Consider the following 25,191-nt stretch of genomic DNA (forward strand, 5'->3'; position numbering starts at 1 on the left):
TGACTTCGTAAAAGGGGTTGGCGGAGTTTCGGATTGGCATGTCTATTATGGCGGTATCCGTGTCTGGGAGAAATGTTTTCTGGAAATTCAGATAAATTCAGCAACTGAACCAACAGTATGAAAGAAGACACATATCAATGAAGGAGAACTGCACATGAAGTCTCAGCGAAGTAGATACGCCATCTAGTTATGCAAATGGTCCAAGGGTACGACCCGGCAGAGTCAGTCATTAGTTTCTTAGATGTAGGATTATAATGACTGTTAAATCCCCTGCCAATCCCTACGATATAAAGAAGTACATCAAGCTAAACATTAAAGTTCACTTGTGACAAAAACATTTGCTTTCCACAACGCAGAGAAACCGCGAATGGCCGCCCACTCACGCAAGAAAGACCTTATGATGATAAAGTCATTGTAAAGCAGTGACAAAGCCACACTATGCATGCAATGGAAGATCCCACTGCAGACCGTACATTACATCGAAGGACTACCGTTTTGCTCAACGGAAACAATGCACCAACCACAATCTCTCGAAGACATCCGCAGATCATATAAGTACTTATCACCTCTTCAGAAACCCAGTTTTGGTCAACACGTTTCATCTATCACCCCCTATTCTTCCTGGCCTTTGTAATGCGCGCAGCCAGAGAAGGCAAACCCCATGCCATGCATTACCAGTACTATAGAGTAGCAAACCAACATGGATGTCTCCGAATCATGTTCCCCTGGACGAAAGATAAATAGGTGTACATGTACCGCTTGAACAGGGTGATGTATCGACTGCCAACCCTAGTTCCATCACCTGTCACTGCCAGCATCACTATATAAACGTCATTGGTCAACACACGCAAAATTTGAGGGAAAAAAAAACCCCATTTGTCGTTTGTCTATTCAAGATGCACCACGTCGAAGAACCAATCGCTCAGATGGAGGACTTCAACATGCTCAGTGATAGTGATATGGATATGGTTGATGGGTTGGTGCCAAATTCTGTCGCCTGTGGCTTTATCCCTACCTCCAACCCCGCTGATTTCAAGGAGAATATACCTCCTCCAGCAGAGGATGAAGGCACCATTGACGACGATGCTACCGATGTGGCTACTGAGGTAGCTACCGAGGTTGATCTCAACGAAGTCATGGAGGACTTGGACATCGATCATGACTATGAGGCGTCCGAGAGTGGGGATGATAGCGAGTACAGTGAGGAGGATATGGACCTTGCGGATGGTGATAGCGAGCAAGGTGTCGACAGCGACTGGGGGGATGATGAAGAACGGAGAGAAGATGAAGAAGATGAAGAAGAAGACTACGATCCTGAAAACGCGCCCATCAAGAAATCCAGTGTTGATCGCATCGAAGACACCTTCGATCATCTGTATGAAAATGAAACAAATCTATCATCTTCTCATCATGATGAGGATGATAGCATGGAAGATCTGGTCTACGGGGATAGCGAAAGCGATGACTCTGGATCAGATGAGTCTGATGATGGGGACATGGAGGATATCTCAACCGACGACCAGGATGAACCTGTCTGTTGCATCTGCTCGAAAATGGATATGTCAGACGATGACGATGAGAGTGAATCTGAGGATGAATCTGAGAATGATTCTGAGGATAATTCTGAGGATAATCCTGAGGATGATTCTGAATACGACGATGAACACGTCCACGACGATGAACACGTCCACGACGAGGATGACGCTGTGTGCTTCCCTGGATGCGACTATCTAGGATGGACCAACTATGTGGAAGGGCGCAAGAAGAAGCAGGGGATTATTCATGATCTGCGCCCGTACTCAAAGGATCCAACGGCGAAACTAGATGTGTTGATTAAAATCACAACTTACTGTCTACCTACCCTAATTCGCGTCCCCGTGAAGCCACTAGTCCTTTCATCCAGGGTCTTCGCCGAAATCTTCGGATATCAAGAAACCGACGACGCACAGCCTAACAACCAGGCTCACTGGGACGAGGATGAGCTTGTCTGGGTGAAAGATCTGTCATACGATTGGCCCAATCCCGCAGCTATGCTATGGGTTCTGCAAACCCTGAACAGGGGATGGGTCAATTGGCAAAAACCTGTTGAGCTTGTGTTTCTCAAGGACATCGCGGTTATTGTGGATAGATTCGAGCTACGAGATGCCATGAAGCCCCTTTCGGCTGCCTGGCTGGAAAACACCTGTGTGAGACCGGAAAGATATGTGCCCTCACACAAAGAGCTAGTTGACTGGGTGTTGTTCATTACTTGGGTATTTCAGTCTGGATCCGGACGGGATTTCCGATATGCTACGCGTGGTGTGATTATGGATTACACGTTCAAGTCCAAGCCAAAAGACGGACTTCTGCCCAGGGATATGTATGAAGCTATTTACCAGGCTCGATCGGAGCTGTATCAGAGCTTTGAGGAAATTATCCGGAAATACTTGAGTTTCACGCTTGATAACGAGCAGAAGATTTATCGGACTCCCTGTGAGCATCAATCATTGCATCCTTGGCTACTAATCTTTACGGCCGTGGAAAATCCAAGCGCGCACAAGGTGTCGCTGAGTCGTGTTCATCAGAAGATGAAATCGCTGGTGTTCAACCCCCTAAAACCTGAGACTTTATACTGTGCGTGGTGTGAGGGCACATGGAGAACCCTACAAGCCTGCGAAGATGAGATGCGACGGACACTGGGGATCGACTGTGATGGGAATCAGGTACAAGAGTCCGACAAATGCGAGAGTACGTGTTTGCATCTGCCGCAGTTCAACTTCGAGCGATGGTCCTGGCCTAGTCCAGACTGGGTGGGATGTAGGGCTGATACAAAGCCGTGCACGAAGGTCGATGGGTTTGACGCAAGTCCTGAAAAGGATGAAGACAGCAAAGTGTGTTTTTAGAAGGCGCCTTTCGCTGTGCCATACACGGGAATGGTCTCTGTTTAGGTTCAATCCACTCGGGGAATTTCCCCGCACTTACGCCATGAATGCATTATTAATGCAACTGTATCACATCAGCAATAACTAGTAAATATTTCTCCTCCTCTTTTGCTCGCTCTCTTTACTTGTTCCTTCAACATACAAGCACTAGTGCAACTCATCTTCCCCTCCCCCATAACCATGCCCCTCGCTAGAGCAACCTTCAACGACATCGTCCTCGCCGAATCCCCCACCTGGGAGACCGTGGAAGGGAACATCTACGTAAGCCCCTAACACTACAGCCTACATACCCGAACCGACTCACCACAATATCCAGTTCCCACCCACAGCAATCAAAGATAAATCACTCTTCGTCCCGATCGACAAGGCGACATATTGTCCGTGGAAAGGAGATGCATCGTATTACTCTCTTGTGATTGGACGTGAGGATCTCCCCACCCCATCTCTTCGTTTGTTTAAACTGCCCCCTACGGAGACAGAATGATTGTATCGTTGCTAACAGCTTGATATCCAGCCACGACAATCCCCGGTGCAGCGTGGTATTACCCCAACCCTTATGATGCTGCAAGCAATATCAAGGACCATGTGGCGTTTTGTATGCTTGACCTATTGATATCTTTCAGGCTGGGTGATATGAGCTAACGGCGCATGGGCTCAGACACAACAGACAGTATTAAAGTGACCTTGGAATGAATGGATAGTTGGGATTGATGTTGTGAGTGGCATGTTTGTAATGAGGATGGATGATTGATACAGAAGTACTAGGTGGATGTAACTCTCACGTTTAGCATTCCAGTACATTAAACCTATTATCAAAGAAAAAGCAAGCACGCCATACTCTCTACTTCCCTTCCTTCACAAGTCCATACTTCTCCTTCAAATGCTGAACAGCGGCTTCCGCCAACCTTCCAACCTTCCCGATCTTCGCAATCTCCACCATACTAATATCCCAATTGAGATCGCTTCGCAACCCGCGCTGAATCTCCACCGCCATAAGCGAGTCAATAGGCATCTCTACAATCTCCTCCGTGGACATCTCAGCAGCTCGCGGCATATGTCTTGCCAGGTGCTTGCTCAATTCGTATGTCAAATTGTTCTCCACCTCGGGCTCAATCAGCATGGCCGGGTTCTGGTCGACCCTCCGCAGGAGCTCTTTGATTGCTGCACCGCCGGCTGTTGCGCTCTGTCCTTCCTTCATCTCGATGTTGGCGTAGACGGAGAATCGTGAGTCGGAAGGCACCCACGCTGTCCGGACTGTAGGATCGCTGGTTGTACGGGTATTTCCGAGGCCGATTATACAAGCGTCTGATGTTATACCTTGATTGATAGAGGTTGGTGGAGAATTGCATTGGCGTATTGCCAGCTCTAGACCTTCCAGGAGCTCGTCCTCTCTGACAAGTCGTACGGAAGCTGCTTGCATTGCTTGCAGCAATTTTGCATCACGGCTGACGATACCACAGTCTTCCACTGCTCCAAGAGCAAGGGTAGCCGATGGGAGACCCAGGTGACGGCGGTAGCGCGTAAAGCTGTCGAGGAATGTATTGGCGGCGGCGTAGTTTGCCTGGCCGTGGTTGCCACAGATGCCGGCGATCGAACTGAAAACGACGAAGAAATCGAGCGGCTGGCCAGAGGCAGCGTGGTGAAGATTCCAAGTTCCCTGAACCTTTGTGGCAAGGCAGGTATTCCAGTCATCGTAGGTCATTTTGGCGAAACTCTGGTCTTTCAAAACCGCTGACAGTTGGAGAACCCCAGCCAGGGGTCGTGGACATCTAGCAATAGCCGACTCGACATCGGCAGCGGTGGCGACACTTCCTGCCACACGAATGACTTGACAGCCTTGTTCTTCGAGGTCGTGGATAAATGCCAGATCGGCATCGGACTGTCCAGCAGAACGGGACAGAATCACCAAATGTCGTGCACCACGCTGCGCCATCCATAGGGATACGGAACGGCCCACCCCACCCAGGCCACCCACGAGAAGATATGACTTGTCGGGCGAGAAGCTTACCGCAGGCTGGGAGGTCGGGGCCAGCTCCATTGGATCGGAGGGCATTCGGATTAATATCTTCCCCATGTGGGTGCCCTGCTGCATATACCGGAAGGCGTCGGTCACCTTCGGCGCCTCAAAGATTGTAACGGGTTGGATAGGCTTGATATGGCCACGATCGTACCAGTCCTGAAACTGTTGCAGCAGCCTAGAAAAGCCTCTGTTAGACTAAGAACCACAATACATTGTCTTCCGGCCCTGCATGCATGCGCTTACTGTTCATGTTCTGGGAGGTTCTGCTTGCCCATTTGGAAGAGGTCGAACCCGATATAGGACCGATTCTCAATAAACGGGGCCATGTCCAACTGGCCGTTGGCCAGAAAGTCTCGTTTCCCGACCTCGATGAACCGACCGAAAGGTGCCACACATTTCCACGAAGTGTGCAGTAGCTTCCCAGATAGCGAATTGAGAACGATGTCCACTCCACGGCCATGGGTCTCCGCCATCAGATTTGGGAGGAAGTCGCTGTTTCGGGAGCTGAAGATATGATTTCGCGGAATTCCAAACTCCTTGATCAAATACGCAACCTTATCCTCATTTCCGACCGTTGCGAAAATCTGCGGGCAATAACCCCATCGTCAGTCCAATTATGGGATGTACTTCAGGCCCAGTGTCTAAACCTACTTCTGCACCCACCGTCCGACAAACCTGGATGGCTGCAAGGCCCAGTCCGCCGCAAGCCGAATGGATTAACACGGACTACCGTATGAAGTATGAATGTCAGCAAAGATATAGGAAAGGAGGGGTGATCGCGCCGGGCCACTTACATCGCCCTCTCGGAGGCGCCCAAGGTGACAGAGGCAAAACATAGCAGTCATATAAACGGACGTCATCGTCGCTGCATCATCCATGGCCAAGCCTGCTGGGATCTTCAGGCAGAACCTAGCAGGCACGACTACGCGAGTACGAAAAAGCCCGCCGGATAACATCATGACTTCGTCCCCTGGTTGCAGACCCTTCACGTCGGATGCGACGCGGTTGACGACCCCAGTACCCTCAAGACCGAGCTCGTCGGGGTTCCCAAAGGCGCCCATTCCTACTAATATATCCTATATAAATAGGCCTTTGTTAGTCCCTATTTATTTGGTATGTGAGAAGCTCATATAGGGGAATGATGATGTTGATTAGAGGAAAGACGATATACCCTGAAGTTCAAGCCGACATAATGCATATCGACCTCGATTTGGCCTTTGCCCAAATCTCCTCGATGATCATTTACTGCCACCCAATGTGTCGTGTCTATCAGGCCAAACGAACCGACATCCAGCTTCCGCGGGGAGTGTGTTTTTGGCCGCGGTGAAATTTGCTCCGTATGCATCCAGTGGCATCTGCCGACGTGTATCGCACCCTGGAAGAAGGAATATTCGGACTCAGCCATTCCTGCATCAGAATATTGTCCTACGCGCTGCAGCTTCTCAAACACTTTGATTAGAGCCCCAGCTGCCGGTTGCGTGTAACAATCAGTCTCGAACAGAGAAAATCTGCCGGTCATCTCATGGCGGAGGGTACGCATCAGCCCCAGGATCAGCCCGAAGCGAGGGTCGACACAGTCGATCTGCGAGCTGTTTGTTACCCAGATTACGTGTGATTTGTCAGTTGCCAGCAAAAAGGATTTGAGAGAAACATAACGTTCCTCAGAAATATCATTCAGGAATGGACCGTCCAGGTCTAGAAGGGAGATGATCCAACGATTTTCTGGGGGAGTGTCTTGCAGCGTTACCCAATTTACGACGCAGCCCACCTCACGAAAGCGGGTTGCCACTTCGTTCGCCCATGGTCCGGGAGAGCCCATTATCAGCAGAGTTACTATCTCATACGTCTCAGTCTCAGGCTGCGGGAAAGGCACGCGAGAGAGCATGGAGAAGTAGGTCTGATATGGAGGCGGCACATCGTAGGCCATCCCTTCCGCGCCAACAAAGCCGGCATTTCGGAGCTCTGTATCCCATCGATCCGGCGATATATACGGTTTATTGTTTACTCTGAAGTCTTCCGCTGATGACCATTGAATGAGAGACCCCTATTTGGATTTTAGCCAGGAGGCAAATGGAATGCTGCAGACGTCAATGTTCAGATCGACTCACCATCAAGTACTCGGTGATCAGTGTTTCTATGACAGTTAGCGTATTGTTTGAAACAGGCTGGCTGTAATGGAGCTTCCAACATACCAGGGCAAAGTTCATGAAGTAACAATCGACCGTTCGGGGCTAGCAGCTGGCGTATATGCTGTAGGGCTGTCCCGAGTCGCGGCGTCGTGTACAACTACTCTCTTGGTTAACTAGGATCGACAAAAACACATGTCCGAAATCCAGGAGTCTGACATTAGAAGCAATAATCAAGTCATAGCTTTGCGGATCAAATCCTTGTGTCTCAGGCTGGACAGAGATATCGAGCAATGTATAGGTCATGCCTTCGTTATGCTCCAAGGTCTTCTGGACCGCCTTGAGGGACGCTTCGGATGTCTCCGTCACCGTGTATTGAGAATAATGCCGTATGCCTTCAGGAGAGCGAAGGTGTTGCAATATGGCTTTTGTTGAAGCTCCAGTCCCAGATCCGATCTCTAGCACGCGAATAGTCGGGTTTGAATGACCGAAGAGTGACAGAAAATAGGTCCAATCACACTGAGATTGCATCCATTCGTTGTATTCTTCGAGCCGACCCTCGACCTCGAGCACATCGAGGGCTGAAACCTCCCCAAGGACAATACTATCACAGTTTTCCATGATCTGGCCGATGCATTTGAACAGAATCGACTGAGTGCCTCTTGTATTCGCGTAGTCCGACAAGATTCGGGATATCGTCTCCTGCCGCGACCTCATGCTGGCACCTGTCTCTGACTCCGGCTGATCAGAATCATCCTGTTGACGCAGTCTGATGGCCTCGGCTGTGATCCATTGTTGCCATCTGCGCAGATGATCATTGACGGGGGTAACCTCTTTTAAACGTTCATACGTCTCCATGATACACAGCTCACACACTCTGTTGGCATCTTGCCACAGCTGATCCTGCTCAACATCCTGATCACCACGAAGCAAGGTATTCGGTGCGACCATATCAATATCTGGCATCCATCTGATTTGGGAGCATAGCTGTTGCGACGCCTCGAAGCCCTGGGTGAGGCTGAGGGGGAATCCCACGAGGCCGGAGACGGAGAAGAGTATCTTGTTTCTGGCAGTGCCAACGATATCCCCAAGGGATTGACCCGAGCTCGCTTTGGTAACTCCGCCCTCGAAGCTGAGCTGGGGTGCACTTCCTCCCACGTAGACCTCACTCATGACTGCCGGAATGATAGTTCCCATTGAGGAATTCTGGTCTTTGGCTGTGAGTATGTGGAACATCTGCAAGTGACTGTCCATAGTGGCTGGGTGGAGAGGGTAATTAGAGAGTTTATCGTCCATGTCTACTACTGTTCCTGATGCCCTAGGCTCTGTCGGATGGAGAGAAACGCTTCGAATGCCCCGGAAAATCTCGCCGTAAGCAAAGCCAAGCCGCTCAAACATCCTATAGCATCTGTCAACATCAACAGACCTGGCATACGGCTTGATCTCCCGAAATTTAGGTGCGTGTTCGACCCCGGCTCTGACCACCCCATGGCAATGTTTGACCCAACTGTCGTCCGTACTGTCGTGTGACATGATGGAAAACGTATACCATTCTGAGTCAGCGATATCAGAGATGCGTAACTGTTTCAGGGTCGTGAGGATTTCAATCTCGACTGAATCTCTCAATAATAAAGGGGTTTTGAGGATCAAATCCCGGATGGAGTAGCCCTCCTGGCTCGTATCGAGCTGTCTAACGGCCTCCCCGGCCATGGCAATGTAGCCAGCAGCTGGGAAGACAATATTTCCTTGGAGTATATGGTCTCCGATCCAGTGTACATCTTGCAAGCGTAGAATATTTCTCCAAGAAGGTTCCCAATCCGACGATTCTACAACACGGTCGCCGAGCAGTTCATGGTGCGGATGGTCTCGGAATCTCCACTTGCGAGTCAGACGGCTCTCATGCAGATATCTGGTGGTGTGCTGCCAGGGGTACAAGGGTAGATTAGTCAGGGTGACTCCTTCCCCGTTAATCGCTTGGAGGTCGACTGAAACCCCATTTGCATGCAGAAATCCAGCAGTCGTCAATAGCTGATCCCGTGCCTCCACAGCATTACGGATCAGTGTTGAAATATAAACTAATTTAGATTTAGCTTCTTCAGAGTGGAATGTTTGGCGGAGAGGCGCCGATAACGCTGAGTGAGGTCCAAGCTCTAGGAAAGCTCTGGCCGCGGGGCTAGAGGCAGCTAGGACTCCTCGGACAGCATCAGTAAAGAGCACGGGTGATTGTAGATTAGACCGCCAATAGGCTGCATTGAGCTCTGAAGGGCTTGTGATGCACGCTGCTGTGACGCTTGAATATAGAGGCAGCATGCTGTCCGTGGCCTCAATGTATGGCGAGATGCTCGCTTCATAGTTTTGCCCCAATTCATGCATATGGTCTTTAGCTTTTCTCAGCAGTGTCTCAAAAATGGTATTATTCTGAAAAGCACTTACGGGAGTGGTAGGCAATTGAGACCTTCAGTCGTCTACACAGAACGTCCGGTAAGTCTGACTTGATTTGGTTAATGACAAAATCCATGACAGGCGGGTCCCCGGATAGCGTGACGCTACTAGGGCTGTTGTGGCACGCAATAACTACTCCGTCTTGCAGATAGGGTTTGACGTCTTCGGGACTAAGACCGACTGCGGCCATGGCGCCCGTGCCATCTTGTCTTTTAGCGGCTAAGCCTCGATAGTACGCAATGATGATAGCTGATTGCGCGGTAATGGCACCAGCAGCATACGCTGCTGCAATCTCCCCGCTCGAGTGACCAACAACGGAGGATGGTCTGATTCCCCAGCTATGCAGAATATCAATCAGCGCAATCTGAAGAGCGGTACACAGCGGCTGCGAGAATTCGGCTGTATTGACTCGACTTTCTCTACCCTCCTTGCTCAATTCCTCTGTTCGCGTTAGCTAGGCTTCACATTATAAAGCTGCTAGGGATAGAGAAATGGACCAGTCACCTTGTAACGACCAGCTGGGCCCATCAGGCAGCTGCTGAAGCGTCGCTGTTAGCTTCGTGATGCAGTGTCTGGCAATGGAAAAGCTCTTGATCAACTCCTTCCCCATTCCAGCCCACTGTGCGCCCTGGCCTGTAAATACCCAAACCAACTCCGGAGCAACATCTGCCGCGGCCTGGAAATTGGATGAAGATATGGTCTCACTAAACTGAGCCACTGTGAACGCCCGATGTGAGAGATGTTCTCGTCGACAGCCAAGCGTGTATGCCAGGTCATGAAGTAAAGACTGGTTTTCATTGGCGTACTTTATAATCTGTTCGATCCGCTTCTGCAGACTCTCTGGATTTCTCGCGGATACAACAAGAAGGCGAGAGTTTCCATCTATAGACCCTTCCGGTGAGCTTGTATTTTCACCAAGGAAACCGCAACTGGAATCGAGAATAACGTGGCCATTTGCGCCGCCAATACCGAAAGAATTTACGCTGACCCGATGGCTGCGACCCTTCGGCCAAGGAATGGGGTCAAGGGGCACATGAAGCAATCCTTCTTTGAACGGAATATCGGGATTGGGAGTATCAAAGAACACATTTGGGAGGATCGTCTTGTTCTCGAGGGAGACAACGGCTTTGATAATGCCCGTGATTGCGGATGCCCCCTCACCATGACCCAGATTAGACTTCACCTGTTTCTTGTTAGCACGTTACGAAGGACGCTGGTAGAAGGAAGGAAGTACGAACAGCTCCAATGATTACTCCCTTACCCTTGAAAAGCTTCGCGACAGCCGAAGTTTCAGCGGTATCTCCAGCTACAGTTCCGGTTCCATGGCATTCAAAGAACCCAGTCTGGCATAAGTCGTCAATACCCGCTTTTTCATAGGCCCTTCTGACTAGTGCTTCTTGCGAGTGCGTGCCGGGAGTGGTGATACTGGGCGTTTTTCCATCCGAATTGGTGGTCGTTGCGCGGATAATCGCTCGGATGGGGTTTTTATCCCGTATAGCATCCTGGAGCGACTTGATATACAGTACATTGAATGCTTCAGCACGACCATAGCCATCGGCCTTTGCATCAAAGGTTTTGCATGTTCCAGTGTGAGACAAAACGCCGTTATCCGACATCGTGGCCGTCATTGTCGGTGCAACTATAAGATTTGTTCCTGCGACAATAGCCGCACAGCTGTCTCCGGAGTAAATCGATTGGCAGGCTTCGTGCAATCCTATCATCGACGCTGAACACCCCGTCTGTATGGTCATGCTACGTGCAAATCTCAGCCAAGGAGAAAAGCAGAAAGAGGCAATGATTTCTTACCTCGGACCTTGAAAATCATATTCATAGGAAAGTCGATTTGCTAAAGCAAACTGCCCCGTACCAAGGACGTGGTAGCGACTCGTGGCTTGGGGGTCCTTACTTGCAAGATCAAGCCAGTCCTCCCCATACACTCCAACATAGCAACCGATGTTCTTCCCCTTCCAGTTCGTTTCACCTGCGCTTTCCAGACATTCCCAAACAACTTCTAAAAGCTGTCGCTGCTGAGGATCCATGCGTTCGGCCTCGTAATCATTGATCGAAAAGAACGGTGCATCAAAAAGCATCGGGTCCTCCTGCAGGAAATAGCCATGGCGGGTTTTAACGCCCCCGGCGCTGCTAGGATTGTAGAACGAGTCGAGTGTATACCGGGTGCTTGGAACTTCGCACAAACCATCTTTTTTCTCGTGCAGGAATTTATATAGTTCTTCGGGTGAATTGACGCCGCCGGGAAGTCTGCATGCCATTCCCACGATGGCAATTGGAGGAGGGGTGCGGTTTGGTTTGCTGGCCTGCAATGTCGTTAGGCTATCAACAAGAGCTGGGACTTGTAGAACATGGTGCGCAGATGCGATTGGTACACACCTTGTGTCCATCCCCACACGATTGGCACCGCGAGGTATTTAGAGTGACTGGCTTCATCTCAGGCGTCTGTATCGGAGTTTGAGTACTGTGTAGGAGGCTATCCTCGCTATTTTGCTAACTGTAGAATTCGGCGTTATGTCCTTGGAATCCGGATTGGAGCATGAACGTATCCCAGGGTTCCATGAATTTTTGCCAGCTCAAGACGCTTCTCACTATGCGTTTATATTTAGAAAGGCTAAAAGACCGACCTTGTCTACTACTTACATCTTTCAGAAAGCCCAATGCGATGATCTCTGCAAGGAGCGGTCGTACTGTTCGGCAATCCAATCATGCAAGGACAGGCTATACCTGCCGAAACAAAGGAGCCCCGTATATGAAGAACCGAAACCTAAATTACCGGGCCCCTTGTCTCTATTTCACGAGATGGAGGCTGTTGGTCTTTAACAAAGTATTATGTATCCCGTTTGACTTTGGAGATAAACGCGCGGAGCACGAAACTGGTAGTTCTGGCGTGGTTGTGCCTGCACATCCTTGCGCACTAACGGTGCCAGGGTTATGCAAATGCCCCGTTCATGAAGTACTGATTCATTAGTCATTTCATATCTGAGTTACATGCGATATTTAAGCTGAACGTAGGGACAGGAAAATGGTGTGTCATATCAAACAACCCTGCAAATCCCATGTCTTCATCTGCTGTGTCAATATCCGCCCCTGTTTTTCCACCCGCGCTTTCGCATATTCTTCAAAGTCATGATTGGCGAGCGACAGGCCAATGGGGCCTTCAGTGACTTGAAAAGGTTGCGAGCGAGAGCAGTCGAAGAACCAACCACGGTGACCGCGACGCATTGTGTCGTAGGCCTGTCTGGCTAAAGCACCATTTTGTTCTTTATTCAGCCTGGCCATACGGAACTCCAAGTCTTTCGGTCCATACTTCTGCCATTGGAGTGTTAAGTCACTCAGAGTTCGAGGTATGTACAGTTGGCATCCGAGATGGACAATGCCACGGCTCCCGCAGGCAACGTGAAGGAGACATCCGTTAGCAGTGAGGTCGACTGGGATTTCATCGACTACTGTCTCTTGTGAAAACTTTTTCGTCTCGCTAAATGATCGGTAGACTCCACTTTGTGTAAAGAGATGAACAGCTGTATCAACGGGAGTGGAGCCGGGGACACCATATAGCGGATATGGATCTCGAATGGCAGGTCCAATGCTCGCTGGTCGAACCACCAGAACGGGAAAGGACTCTTCCTGGGCGAAGAGCAATCTCTCAGCGAGATATTTGGCCTGACTGTAGGAGGTCGGGAATCGGTCGGAATACGGCGATGAGTGTGTTGCCAGAATAGAAGCCACCTGTTCTTCGGGATCGGGCTCGTCCGCCGTTACCTTCATGAATTGTTCCTTAGCAGTTCCGTCCGAGAGCAACATGCAGACTGTGATGGAAGATATATACACAAAAGCCTGGAGGTGGGTCATTTGGCACGCGAGTTGGATCATGTTCGTCATGGACGAGCAATGTTGTTGGACTGCCTCGTGGAGCTCCTGAAACATGGATATGGAAGCCGCGCTGTGGATAATGACAGTGACTTCCTGCTGCAGTCTATCTCGATCGGCTTTCCTCAATCCCAGGTGTGGCTCGGTGGTATCGCCGATGATGCAGTGCACTTTGCCAGAGTCGAAGATCTCTTCCACCTGCTCCGGCATCGATGCCTCCCATTTCTCCATGGCCTGTTGGAAAGAGCGGCGACATAGTACGTAGACTTTTTTGGTGGGCAGCTGCACGGCCAATTTGTATAGGATACATCCTCCAAGATTGCCAGTGGCTCCGGTCAGGAAGACCACTTGATCGCGATACCAGTTGACATGGTCAAGACGGAGGAGATCGTCAGCCATAGTCGTCCTAGACTGTCCGGATATTGGAATGCAACGCTACTCAATGACCCTTTCGGTATAGCTAGAGGTGTATTTATTCCCATCATGATCCCCAAGGCATGCGACGTAAGGGCCAGTGTCGTGCTGCAAGGGATACTAGCGGACTGACCCTTGTCGCAGGTCTCCATGAAGTTAGTAGCCTACCCCTGGCATTCTTGCTTTCTCGAGATATGTACCCGAGTAAGGACAGCGTGTTTACCTACGCGTTTCTTCCCCGCCCCCAAGATCTCTCTATGAAGATCCCCAGAGAGGCCCAACACGTATGAAAATCACTACCTAATGAAGCGTCACCTCATGCATAAATAATGTGGACAAGCAGCAGTAGCAGCAGCATGCAATGGAATGCCCCTTACCTGGGCTTCCCATGTCTCATCTTGACTTTTTGGCGTCCGATACATTGACATCAAGACGAGTCATTTTATGATTGCAGCTGGTCGCAATAAATTGGGGAACTAAGAAAGTTAAATGTTGAAACCTTCTTCTCTTAGTTTTTGTTTCTCTTCGAACTGGATACCGTGTTCACCACCCAACCACCCAGGCATTGCCTTTCGGCCACCCACACAGCGCATAACAAGATCAGAGTATAGACTGCAACACAGTAATGACACCACCGATAGTCATTTTAAACGTTAACGGTCACTGATGGTCGAATTCACCTGCTGGAAGGCGCAATAGCTGCATGACGGATGAAGTAGGTTTATCGCTGACCTGGGCGGATTTCCTTCCCGCTGCCAGCCTTCTATAAAAACGCTGCTGGTTCTCTTGATTAGGCGGTGGAGACATTCGAGTCTCACCTCTGCTAACCCAGTCAACCTCTTTCTGTTCATTGATTCAGACGATTCCGGGTTTATTTTCCCAGGGTAATCCGGCCATCGTTGTGCACGAACGAGAATGCGGTATACCATCGGGAATGCTGGAGTCCGGCCATGGTTGTTCATGGCCCCCTGTCTTAGAGTAGGGGTATGCCAGGAGTAGTGCTCAAATTTTAAAGCCAATAAGTATATTTTCCAGTGTCCCTCCTTCCCTTTCCACAGAGTCAACGCCCATCCAAAACTCCATATTCATTACCCTGTCAACAGAATCGACAATAAGCATCATGCGCCTCCTCAATTTTGCCCCATTTCTGTGTCTGCTCGGATCCACCCTGGCCCTATCATTAGGCCAACGCTGTCTCGAAGCACTCAATACAATGAGCACCGTTCCCGGCCAATACATCGCAACCATCGAGCGGGATACATGCAGTTGGGGCTGCAAGCCTCGGCCAGAGGAATGGGATACCGCGTTCGAAGGGGTCATTCAAAAGGTTGTTGAAGATGGGGCGCGATACACTGGCATTGACGATCCCAAGGCCCAGGCTGCTTTCGCAAGCTACCTGAATGACGTCTTCCAAAATGTCAACAGCAAATGTGGTGATCGCCTCGGCGATGACAATCTGTGCAGCGATTCTCCCCAAACGGCGGCGCTGAAGCAATGCGTCGATGATAACGCCAAGTGGGCGGCAACGACAGCTGCCTTGCGACTTGTGGGCTATTTGTCCGAGGACAGGTGCGAGAAGGTATCGGACTACTTCAAGAGTGAGCAGCTGTGGAACAAGGATTTGCCGAACAGGTCGCAGGTCTATATTCAGAACTGTTAGGGGGTATAGACTTTGCCTGAGACGGTGGAGGGTTATAACGCGACCTCTATGGTCCACGGAGGGAAGAGGAATTGTCGCTTTCCGATGGGGTCAGACAAAAGACAAATGATCTGGCTGAAATGAAAGGAATAACTCGTGACGGATAATGGAAGAGCCATCTGGAAATAATCCTTTCGGAATCAATTTTCGCGGTGATCAGTAGGGCATGATGTTGGGCGGAAATGGGATCCGTGGCAGGAATTTGCGAAGATTAGCCAGGCGTCTATATACAATTGAGAAGCCAAGGGCTTAAAGTAGAGGTCGGCAAACTTGTACCTCTTGATAACGGCGTAGCATTGAGTAAATGTAAACCTTACTTGCATACTGGAACAGAGTGAAATGACGGGAGATGCTCTGGAGTATTACTGGGACTGCCTGCAAATGAAATGATCATCCCCGAGACAACTCCGGGTCTGTCAGCTCATTCAACAATACCGTCCAGTCTGCAGTGTCCAGAGCTAGGTCATTTCCTGTCTCGAGCATCTCCGTCCATATGTCCTCCAATTGCCTCTCTTGGGGAACATTGTCACCAGTGGCAGCTGGGGGATGTGGCGGGACATTGCTTAATTCAGTTCTGAGAGTTTGTGTGTAAGTCTGTGGGTGACCCGGCTGATAACGCGCTGCGTCATTCCCATGTGGAACAATAGGGGGGTTCTCGTCACTCCGCTGCAGCTTTCCGGTCCTCCAATGCTTTTGTAGTACACCCATCATGGCATTTATTCCTTCCCTGACCAGGGCAGACGACTCTTGCGCCTTGCTCAGCATGCGACAGGCATCCAGCACTTCTTCCTTTCGTTTCTCGGCTAGTATATCGTCCCAGTTGAAGCACACGTCCAGTAATAGTATCACGGCGGCAGCGAAGACATGATGCATAACTGACCAGACGACAGAATTTGGCGGAGTGTAGTTTGGTTCGTTTCCGTCCATGATCCTCTTGATCTCCAGTACCTTTCGGGCAGACTGTAGACAAATAACATGGGAGTAGGAGTATGCCGGTTCACGAGCTCCTCTGATGAAGAAGTCACGATGTAGACGGCACAAGCGTGAGAAGAAGCCCTGTTGCAGGAGACAGCCTTGCCAGGCAATGGTCGGGCGCTCCTCGTAGAGCGAAGCGAAACGTCGTCTGGACGATGGATCCAGGCGGAAGAAATCCGGGATTTCCGCCACAGCTTGATGGAACTTTCGGTCTAGCTCGAGTACTTTCTCGTATTGTGGCTCCAAGCCATGCAGGTGCTCGTATGATGTTGCATCAACTACCTCCCGGCTGACAGACGCTAGTTTCAGACGTTGGAGAAAGAAGGACATGTCTGTTGGTGTGGAACTTGGCAGTGATACCATGTCGTGGGACATGGCATTGTCATCGATGTTCAATGGCTGGTTGACGTTCATGTGGCGCGGCTGGATGAGATAGGTCCACTCTTGAGGGCCTGGGAGGAAGCCCAATAGCCTGCAACTTTGGTAAGCACTTGGCATTCATAGAGCTTTGGATAGTTCTTACCAGTCGAAAGACGTCAGATCCCACCAAATCCGTCTCTTGAGTTCCAGATCTACTGAATTGTAATCAACACCCTCCCTCTCATTCTGAAACCGTGGAGAGTCAATACAATGGAGCATAAGACTCTTTGCTTGGCTGACGATAGCACCGTGCACAAAGAGACCGCTCACAGACGGTGGAATGTTCCAGTTGGAGACATTATGCATGACCACCATGGTGGCCTGCAAGCCCACGAGCGTCGGAGACAGGGAGTAATGGCTCTGGATCAACGCGGCTCCAGTAAGAAAGGCAAACTCTCGGCTTCGATCTTCTACATCGGCGGATGCCACCACAGTTTGTTGCAGACATAGAGAGCTGGCTAGGATGCCGAAAAGAAGCGCCAAGTGGCTGAGATCTACGGGCTTGCCACTTTCGATGCAACAGTAGATGCCATCTATTTGGTCCTCCACGCGATCAGGCACAAGGATATGGTAGAGATAGTCGACGTAACGATGATAATATCGAAAGAGATCCAAAGCCTCCGACTTCGTGGGGATAAAGTCAATCAAATTAATCGACGCCGGATTCTCGTTAATGGCGGACCGATTCATGTATGGCATTGAGGGAAATGGTCTTGCAGGCCTTGTCTCCTGGTTCACGCTTAGGTTGCGCCCTCTTACCGAGTCGTCTAGTTCATCTCGAAACCATTTCGGGGTTGCTGTTGGCACCCGATCAGCCATGTGGATGTTCTCCAGCCAGTCCGCTGTGAGTAGCGACTCCCGATTGTTTGGCCGCAATGGAGCTTCAGTAGGTCCGGTAGAAACATTTTCGGCTCCCGGAGGTACACTTGAGCTACTCGCGGGTGGCGTCTGCATTGCGCCAGCCGGTGATGGGTTCGGAACCCTTGCGGCCTCTGGTCTCCCATAAATGCACGCCAACCGGCGCGCGGAGCAACTGCCGCATGGCTGCTGGCGATCGCATTTGATTTTCTTGTGCCGACAAGAGTCGCAAGACACGGGGTCCTGTCTGGGAGCGCGTCTGGAGGTATGCGGCAATTGTAATGCAGCCTTGCGCTTCATGATGAGATGAGATGCCGAGTTGATGACTTGACCGGAGGCGATTAATTTACCGAATCACGTGAGTGTCAGTCTCCGTTCTAGCAACCAGTCATTTCCCTTCTGCACTACAATCTTGTAGAGAGAAATATTTTGTGATGCTGAAAGAGTTGTTGTCGGTTGTTTCTTGCGGTGGTGTGGAATTGTTGAGCTTAATGGCTAACCTCCGCCGCCCGGAAGCTCCGCGGACAGTCCGAGCCGATCCATCAAGCTTTATACATACTATCACAACACCATGAACCATGTCCCCGGAGGCTCCGGGGTTACAACTACAATATGTATCCCCTTGCCACTGTATACAAATGATATATATGCGCTCGGAGGCTCTGGCTTCAAACATGTTCCATCAACCCAAAATAACATTGAGCCTCACTGGACACTATCTTCAGCTTCACCTCGTCAAACCTAACTAGCAACCATGGCTCACCCTAACGATGCTCCCTCCACCAAAACACCCTCCGAATACACGTACATCACCCATTTCCCTAAATAACAAGCACATCACTAACCACTCCAGACCCGTCGCAATAATGACCCTCCTCGGCTCATTCTGCGGCATGTTCTGCACCGTCGGCTTCGTCAACTCCTTCGGCCTCTTCCTCGAGTACTACAAGAAAGACCAACTCTCCAACCAACCCGAATCAACCATTGCATGGATAGCATCAATCGACATCTTCTTCATCTTCGGGGTGTCAGTCGTATCGGGGCCTCTCCTGGACACTCTCGGACCACGAGTGCGTATCCACCCCACACACATCCACACTATACACTCATAACTAACTAATGTAACAATCAAGCTCCTCCTCTGCATCGGCTCCCTCGGCACCATCTTCTCCATAATGATGACCTCTCTCTGTAAACAACTCTACCAATTCATCCTCGCGCAAGGCATCCTCCTCGGCATCTCCCTATCCCTACTCACCTGTCCCATGATCGCCCTCGTCGGCCAACACATCAAGATCAAGCGCGGCGCAGCAGTCGGCATCGTGATCGGGGGATCCTCCCTCGGCGGCGTCCTCTGGCCAATCATCGTCAACGAACTACTCAAGAAGCCGAACATCGGATTCGGATGGACCATGCGCATCGTGGGGTTTATCATGTTGCCGCTACTCACAGTGACTTGTTTCTGTTGTAGACCTGCTGCACCTACACCATCACTATCACCATTACAGGCGCACCCAGAACCAGAATCAGAGAAACCCTCCCCCCAACCTTCTTCTCCCTCCCCAAAAGAATCAGAATCAGATACACCACCCCTCCTCAAAAACCCAACCCTCCACCTAACCTGCCTCTCCTTCTTCATCATCTACTTCGGGATGTTCTCGCCCTTCTTCTACGTCTCCAGCTACGGCGTCGCGAAGGGCTTTTCCTCCTCATTATCATTCTACACGATCTCAATGCTGAATGGCGCGTCCCTGTTCGGGAGGATCATCGGGGGTATACTAGCTGACAAGTACGGACGGTTTAATGTCTGTATTGTGTTTACGATCCTCTCCGGGGTGGTTTGTCTCTGTTGGACGAAGGCGACGAGTGTGGCGGGGTTGGTGGTGTTTGCGGTGGCGTATGGGTTTGCTTCGGGGGTGAGTTTCTCCTCTATCTTTGAGTTGGTTATGGATATGAGGGCTAATGATGGCTGTGTATAGGCTATCCTCTCCCTCCAACAAGCATGTGCATTGCAGCTTGCTACGCCGAAGACGGTGGGGTTGGCGGTGGGGGTTGTTATGGGGGCTACGGCTTTGAGGTATGATCTATTATTTCATATGTGATTTGTGTTTGTTGTGATTGTGGTAGTTTGCTGATTATGTCTGGAATGTGATAGTGCTATGGCTGGGATACCTATCTCCGGGGCATTGGTGCAGAAGTATGGGTTTCTTGCGCTGTCGATATACGCCGGGGTGAGTTTGTTGGTGGGTGGGTTGTTGTTGGGTGTGGCGAGGGGGAAGCAGAGGTTGGAATTCTGGGCTGTTGTTTGAATACTTATATACTGGGGGTGTTGAGTGATAGATGGGATGTTGTGTGGTTCAGTTGTTGGTGTGGTATGGTATGCTGGGTAGACTAGAGGGTGATGGCGGTTATATAGATGTATTTCATGTTTAGATCCATCGATGCTGTATTAGTGCTAGTTAATTAGTCCTCTTCTAATAGGCCAGATATCTCCACTCATCTGCTACGCTACAACTAACATCCCCTAGGAAGAAGTGTACTCCCCCTCCGCATCCGACTAAACCCACCATCACTATAACCCGCTCCCTGTCCCAATCCTCTCTTCGCAAACCCCCTCCAAATCTCACATCGATTCTTTCCCCCGGTCAACACGATATCTGCGTCGAGGATCGCATCTCTCGCTTGCACGAAGTTCGGATTACATGGTTGTCTTCATTCAATCAATTATTAGTCAAGATACCACGGACACTCCGAAGGTTAAGAAAAAATAGAAAGTTATTCTGTGGATCACTTACAGCGCCATCCCATACACCACCAACTTCATCATCAAGTACTTCCCATCTGTCGGCACTCCATCTCTGAACACCGGTCTGGGACCATCATTCTTCCCGTACTTATCGATGAGATTCCACATCACCTCGTACAGCATAGTCGCCCAGACGGTTCCGATAGCGTGTACACCATTCATGGTATTCACGCTCGTGTAGTTCAGAGGGTTCTCGGCGAATGAAGTAGAATAGGGATATTCGCGGACACCGCGTATATCGTTATCTGCCCAGGCGCCCATTGTGTAGGACGTCCTGCGCGTATCGTTGGGTTTTATTCGGATGGCTGTGGCCATAAAGTCGCCCCAGCCTTCGCCCATACCGCCCGATTCGAGGGTGTTGAGACATCCGGCGTTGTGGGAGCCGCCGGTGAGGCGGTTCGAAACTGAGAGGTTAGAAGACTGAGTGAATTGGTCAATTGGTAAGGGGAGGCGGGGCTTACCGCCGTGAGTGTATTCGTGGATCACGATGCCCGCGTCGAAACTTCCGTCACGCGACGGGGTGGATTCAATCCAGATGTACATGCGCATACGACCGGGGATACCGTCGGGAGGAGTGGCAAAGTTTGCGTTGCTATATCCGGAGCCGTCTTGTGCGTTGAGGATCACGTAGTCTTTGTCGCGGCCGCCGCGGGCGCTGTTGTTCCATTGGAAGTTGCCGGCGGGTTCGGTGAAGCCCAGTGCGTAGAGGAGGTCGTGGTAGGTGTTTGCTGTGTAGAAGAGCTGGACGATGGAGGCGTTGATGTATGATCGGGGTGGGGACATGTTGGGGGAGTAGGGCCATTGGAAGTTCAAGTCTGGGTTGGAGGGACGTAGGTTGTAGAGATAGGAGCCACCGCCGGTTGGGTTCCAGTGCGCGATGGCGTTGTTGCCTCTGGTTGTGGTGTAGTTGTTTTGTCCGTCGCTGATCCAGGTGTATTCGGATGCGGATAGGTCCCACGGGTTGGTGAGGATGGTGCGATGTCCTTCTGTTGGATCGTTGGTGCCCCAGGGACTGTTTCTTAGCTTCGTTGTTAAATTGGTAGGGTCACTTACTAGACTTGATATGTCGCGTCTGCTACGTAGTCGACTACGCCATGGACAGTGGTGGTTTCTGCATCAATGTAGGTCAGTAGCCAGTGCTCGTACATGTCTGTTTCTACCCGCCATGTGAGTGCCAGGGTCCCATCTGGCTTGACGAGGTAGACTAGTTTGGCTCTGGGATCAGATACCGCTCCCGCTGCCTGTCTGAAGATGTACTCGTTTAGTCCATTAGCAGCTTCTGTAGAAACATTGTCAATAGTGAGTGGAAGCTGTAACGCGTCCCTTGCTCCTCTAAGAGCAGCTACGGGACTGGACAGGTTGGGGTTGTCCAGGTAGCTGCTCGGCAACACGCCTGTAAAGAATGAATGTCCGAAAGATAGAAGCTGTCCGTCTCTTCCAATCTGTGACTGTGAGCTTTTCTTTACCAGAGTTAGCGGGGAACATACATTAACATTAAAATCCGCGTTGTCAATGTCAATATCATGAGCCGTTTGGCGAAAGTATACATGCGCAACACCATTATCGCCAACATAGTGGTCATCGACAAGACGGAAGCTTGCTCCAGAAACAACGTTCTGAACTAGTCGAGCTGCTGTATTGGTATAGTGTTCTTCAGCGGATACTACCACTGATCGGTTTGCGTTCACATCGACTGAGTTAACATATTCCGTGTTAGAGGTCAAACGGAGGGAGTTCAAATCCACGGGTGCTGGAGTTGAGGCCGTGGGATATGCCAGGATGGCCAAAGACAATGCTGTTATGCTGCAGACTAGGCGCAGTCCATGCATGTTTGTTAATGGGTGGAGGGAATGAAAGATGATTTAGGATCATAGATAGACTAGAACATGGTTTATATATACTGCCATTTTGCTCAGGTACTATAAGAGGAGTCAGTACAGCCATAGCTACCCCTATCCTTCCCATTTCCCCATAGAATCCCCTCTCAAGGAAAGCTACTGTCCGACGTTGCATGGCTGTCCAACAATGGCGATGTACAACCTCTCCCCCTCCGATATCATTGGCCTACCGATGACTGACCTGCCGGGTTGTCTCACAAGCTAGCTTCAAGCTAGCATGCAGTTGTTAAAGGATCCCATAAGAATATATTCCTTCAACAACAATAGTCAAATCCAGTCTGTGTAATACTAAAGAAGTGCTGGTAGTACACATCCTGAGGACGGAAGATCGTCCCGCTGTGAGACGAGACAGACTTCCCAGAATTCGCCGGCACTAGTCAGCCACTTTAATACTAACGGATCACCAGTTGCCATGCAGATTACCGCCATTGTCTCTCATAGGAGACAGAGAGCTCCGCTGAGGAATCGCTTAGATAGAATTGTACGTTGCAAAGCAGCGGCTTTGGCAAGGGAATAAATCAGGGTCTGCTGAAGTCGAAGGGTATTTATTGTTGGTATTTAATATGCTTGCATGATGGAAATTATATCTTAGCAGACTGTTCCAGTTTCCGTGCCCGATCCTTTGCGATATCGCACATTGCCTGAAAGAGCCCATTGTCAGCACTGCTCCGTGGTTGGGTGGACAGCCATCTCACCTGTATAATCTCCTCCACTTCCTGATCGGCGTCACCCCGGTCGATTCGCGCCCGCATCTCTTCCATGATGACATCCCTGTTGCGGCCGTTGACGAAAGTACTATGCCACGGAGATGTGTTAGACCAACACAAGTCATTGGGTGATTGGGAACATACACAAATCGCAAGCCAGGGAACTTCTCCTCATATTCCGCATTCATACGCTTCAGCTTCTCTGCTTGTTCCTCTGCTCCGGTGTTCAGGTTTGCTTGTTCCTTCTTGCTCAGTTCGCTCAAGTGCTCCGTCGGGGCTCCCTTGGGCTGTCCCAGGCGGGGATGCGACCCCAAAATTCCCACCAGGATATCGCGATCTTTCGACGAGTTGGCAGCAGACAGGGCAGACATGCGACCGCCCACCGCATCAATCAGAGTGGAATAGGATGAGAATGTCTGGTTTGCGAGAACGGGAGCCATGAGGGTGTGCAGCTCCGGCGACGACTCGAACAGGGTATCCAGGACGCGGAATTGCTGCTCCTGCGGGAGTGATGTAATGGACGACGGAGCGGGGAGATCGGAGGACATGATGGCGGGGAGGGGAGGAGATTAATTGACAAGAACTATGAGCTGAAGGTGATGTTTTCGAATGAAAGTAACTGGATCGAATTTCTTTCAAGAAAAGCAACAGTGATAGTTAAAGTGGGGGGTAGTTGGGTATATGAATACTGCTTCGATGAGTCCCCGCATCGGCAGCCTCCGAGCGATGAAGAGGCAGCGGGCCGGAGACCTCCAGATGCGGACAGTTTCAACCACCCCCATACCCCATCACAATTGTGGATGAGATTGATCTCATTTGCAACGTGGGATCATTATTCACAGAAATTTGGACTGGGACTGAAGGTGCACGGACAAGAGCTGTAAAGCTAGAGCTAGAGCTTGAGTTTTAGCATCCGGTAGAATTACATTGCAGACTGACGACACGGTCGGACATGCTTAGAATTTCCGCAGGGGTTCTAGACCCCTGACCTTCCATACTGGATGAAATCTGGGGAGGGGGTAAAGCGATGACAAGAATCGGATTGTCCATCGATAGTGGCCATGTAAGGTGGGATAAAGTTTAAGTGGGCAACCAGATAGACTCCATCCAGGAGAATTTCTCAGCGATAGAGAGATAGATATTGGGGGCCTGGATAATTAGCAGTGGACGATCGCATGGCTATCCTGACCGATTTTGAGCCTAGCCGATACGTATTAAGTATTATTGACACCATACCGTCGTGTAGGACCTTGGTATCCTATCGGTAAAGTAAGTAACCGTCGCACGGCCCTGGCAGCGACCAGGTAAGCCACCTGCAGATGAAAAGCAAACCCGCATTATCATCCCTGCTGCTTCTTCTTGTTGTTCTTCCTCCTCCTCCCGTTCACGCCGGTTGTCGGATGCCGAGAGGAATTGAAACCACGAGCAACATGAGTCGTTCTCTAATAATTGTATTCCGCGACCGTGGAGAAGGGGTGTGAACTAGTACTAACCACTACTAAGTAAGTCAATCGGTACCTGAGAGTTCAGTCAATTGGAAATTGGTTCAACCAATAGTCCCACGGTCGGACTTCCTTCTGCGGCGTCATTATTGGATCCCCATCTGGTGTTGCCTTCAGGGACATAACTTCATCAAGTACTAGTAGTAGTCCACTTGTCAATGGCCTGATTAATGAGAGTGGGAGACCAGAGACAGACAGACACATTAATATAGGGATTAATCTACTTGACTTCCTTTCTTTTTTTCTTCTTCCTTCTTTCCCATTCTCTCCCTCAGTGAATGAATGAACTTATTCAAGTTATTTCGACTTGTGACTTGAAAGTGGAGAGAGAGAAAGGCACCCGGGCCAATCCACTTTTTCCACACCCATTATTATTAACCAACCAACCAACCATCACTCACCATCTTTCTCTCCCCCCATTTCTGCCCCTGAACGGTCTCAAGACCGGGCTGAACTCCTGAGAGGTTCGTGGGCACAAAGTCACCAACCAACTCGGTCCCCTCGGCCGTCTTTGCGGATGGATC

General features: G+C 50.3%; 9 protein-coding genes across 9 annotated transcripts; 4 read left to right on the forward strand and 5 right to left on the reverse strand.

The window, feature by feature from the left end:
• Window positions 1-896: 896 nt before the first annotated feature.
• Window positions 897-2,882, forward strand: AtWU_05142 (DUF427-domain-containing protein; the record flags this gene model as incomplete). The annotated part of the gene is made up of 1 exon (XM_035500252.1): window positions 897-2,882. One exon carries the CDS (start codon window positions 897-899, stop codon window positions 2,880-2,882), a length of 1,986 nt encoding a protein of 661 aa, XP_035356145.1.
• A 219-nt stretch (window positions 2,883-3,101) lies between these two features.
• AtWU_05143 (DUF427 domain-containing protein) lies at window positions 3,102-3,614 on the forward strand (the record flags this gene model as incomplete). The annotated part of the gene is made up of 4 exons (XM_035500253.1): window positions 3,102-3,182; window positions 3,238-3,343; window positions 3,436-3,516; window positions 3,580-3,614. The coding sequence occupies 4 exons, from the start codon at window positions 3,102-3,104 to the stop codon at window positions 3,612-3,614; spliced, it is 303 nt and encodes a 100-aa protein (XP_035356146.1).
• Window positions 3,615-3,762: 148 nt separating this feature from the next.
• AtWU_05144 (KR-domain-containing protein) lies at window positions 3,763-8,777 on the reverse strand (the record flags this gene model as incomplete). The annotated part of the gene is made up of 8 exons (XM_035500254.1): window positions 3,763-5,116; window positions 5,185-5,525; window positions 5,593-5,667; window positions 5,736-6,017; window positions 6,113-6,985; window positions 7,050-7,075; window positions 7,134-7,227; window positions 7,287-8,777. The coding sequence occupies 8 exons, from the start codon at window positions 8,775-8,777 to the stop codon at window positions 3,763-3,765; spliced, it is 4,536 nt and encodes a 1,511-aa protein (XP_035356147.1).
• A 3,774-nt stretch (window positions 8,778-12,551) lies between these two features.
• On the reverse strand, window positions 12,552-13,787 carry AtWU_05145 (male sterility protein-domain-containing protein; the record flags this gene model as incomplete). The annotated part of the gene is made up of 1 exon (XM_035500255.1): window positions 12,552-13,787. The coding sequence occupies one exon, from the start codon at window positions 13,785-13,787 to the stop codon at window positions 12,552-12,554; it is 1,236 nt and encodes a 411-aa protein (XP_035356148.1).
• A 1,135-nt stretch (window positions 13,788-14,922) lies between these two features.
• AtWU_05146 (peptidase C1-like family protein) lies at window positions 14,923-15,462 on the forward strand (the record flags this gene model as incomplete). Its single annotated transcript, XM_035500256.1, has 1 exon — window positions 14,923-15,462. The coding sequence occupies one exon, from the start codon at window positions 14,923-14,925 to the stop codon at window positions 15,460-15,462; it is 540 nt and encodes a 179-aa protein (XP_035356149.1).
• Window positions 15,463-15,891: 429 nt separating this feature from the next.
• AtWU_05147 (C6 zinc finger domain protein) lies at window positions 15,892-18,054 on the reverse strand (the record flags this gene model as incomplete). The annotated part of the gene is made up of 2 exons (XM_035500257.1): window positions 15,892-16,948; window positions 17,000-18,054. The coding sequence occupies 2 exons, from the start codon at window positions 18,052-18,054 to the stop codon at window positions 15,892-15,894; spliced, it is 2,112 nt and encodes a 703-aa protein (XP_035356150.1).
• A 454-nt stretch (window positions 18,055-18,508) lies between these two features.
• On the forward strand, window positions 18,509-20,063 carry AtWU_05148 (putative MFS monocarboxylate transporter; the record flags this gene model as incomplete). The annotated part of the gene is made up of 5 exons (XM_035500258.1): window positions 18,509-18,558; window positions 18,608-18,824; window positions 18,888-19,670; window positions 19,734-19,831; window positions 19,910-20,063. The coding sequence occupies 5 exons, from the start codon at window positions 18,509-18,511 to the stop codon at window positions 20,061-20,063; spliced, it is 1,302 nt and encodes a 433-aa protein (XP_035356151.1).
• Window positions 20,064-20,545: 482 nt separating this feature from the next.
• On the reverse strand, window positions 20,546-22,389 carry AtWU_05149 (extracellular metalloproteinase; the record flags this gene model as incomplete). Its single annotated transcript, XM_035500259.1, has 4 exons — window positions 20,546-20,964; window positions 21,022-21,572; window positions 21,614-21,984; window positions 22,048-22,389. The coding sequence occupies 4 exons, from the start codon at window positions 22,387-22,389 to the stop codon at window positions 20,546-20,548; spliced, it is 1,683 nt and encodes a 560-aa protein (XP_035356152.1).
• Window positions 22,390-23,039: 650 nt separating this feature from the next.
• On the reverse strand, window positions 23,040-23,713 carry AtWU_05150 (2-oxo-4-hydroxy-4-carboxy-5-ureidoimidazoline decarboxylase; the record flags this gene model as incomplete). Its single annotated transcript, XM_035500260.1, has 3 exons — window positions 23,040-23,099; window positions 23,154-23,253; window positions 23,310-23,713. The coding sequence occupies 3 exons, from the start codon at window positions 23,711-23,713 to the stop codon at window positions 23,040-23,042; spliced, it is 564 nt and encodes a 187-aa protein (XP_035356153.1).
• Between the last annotated feature and the right edge of the window lie 1,478 nt (window positions 23,714-25,191).

This window comes from Aspergillus tubingensis (genome assembly GCF_013340325.1).
Source record: "Aspergillus tubingensis WU-2223L DNA, scaffold_7, whole genome shotgun sequence".
Classification (NCBI taxonomy): Eukaryota; Fungi; Ascomycota; class Eurotiomycetes; order Eurotiales; family Aspergillaceae; genus Aspergillus; species Aspergillus tubingensis.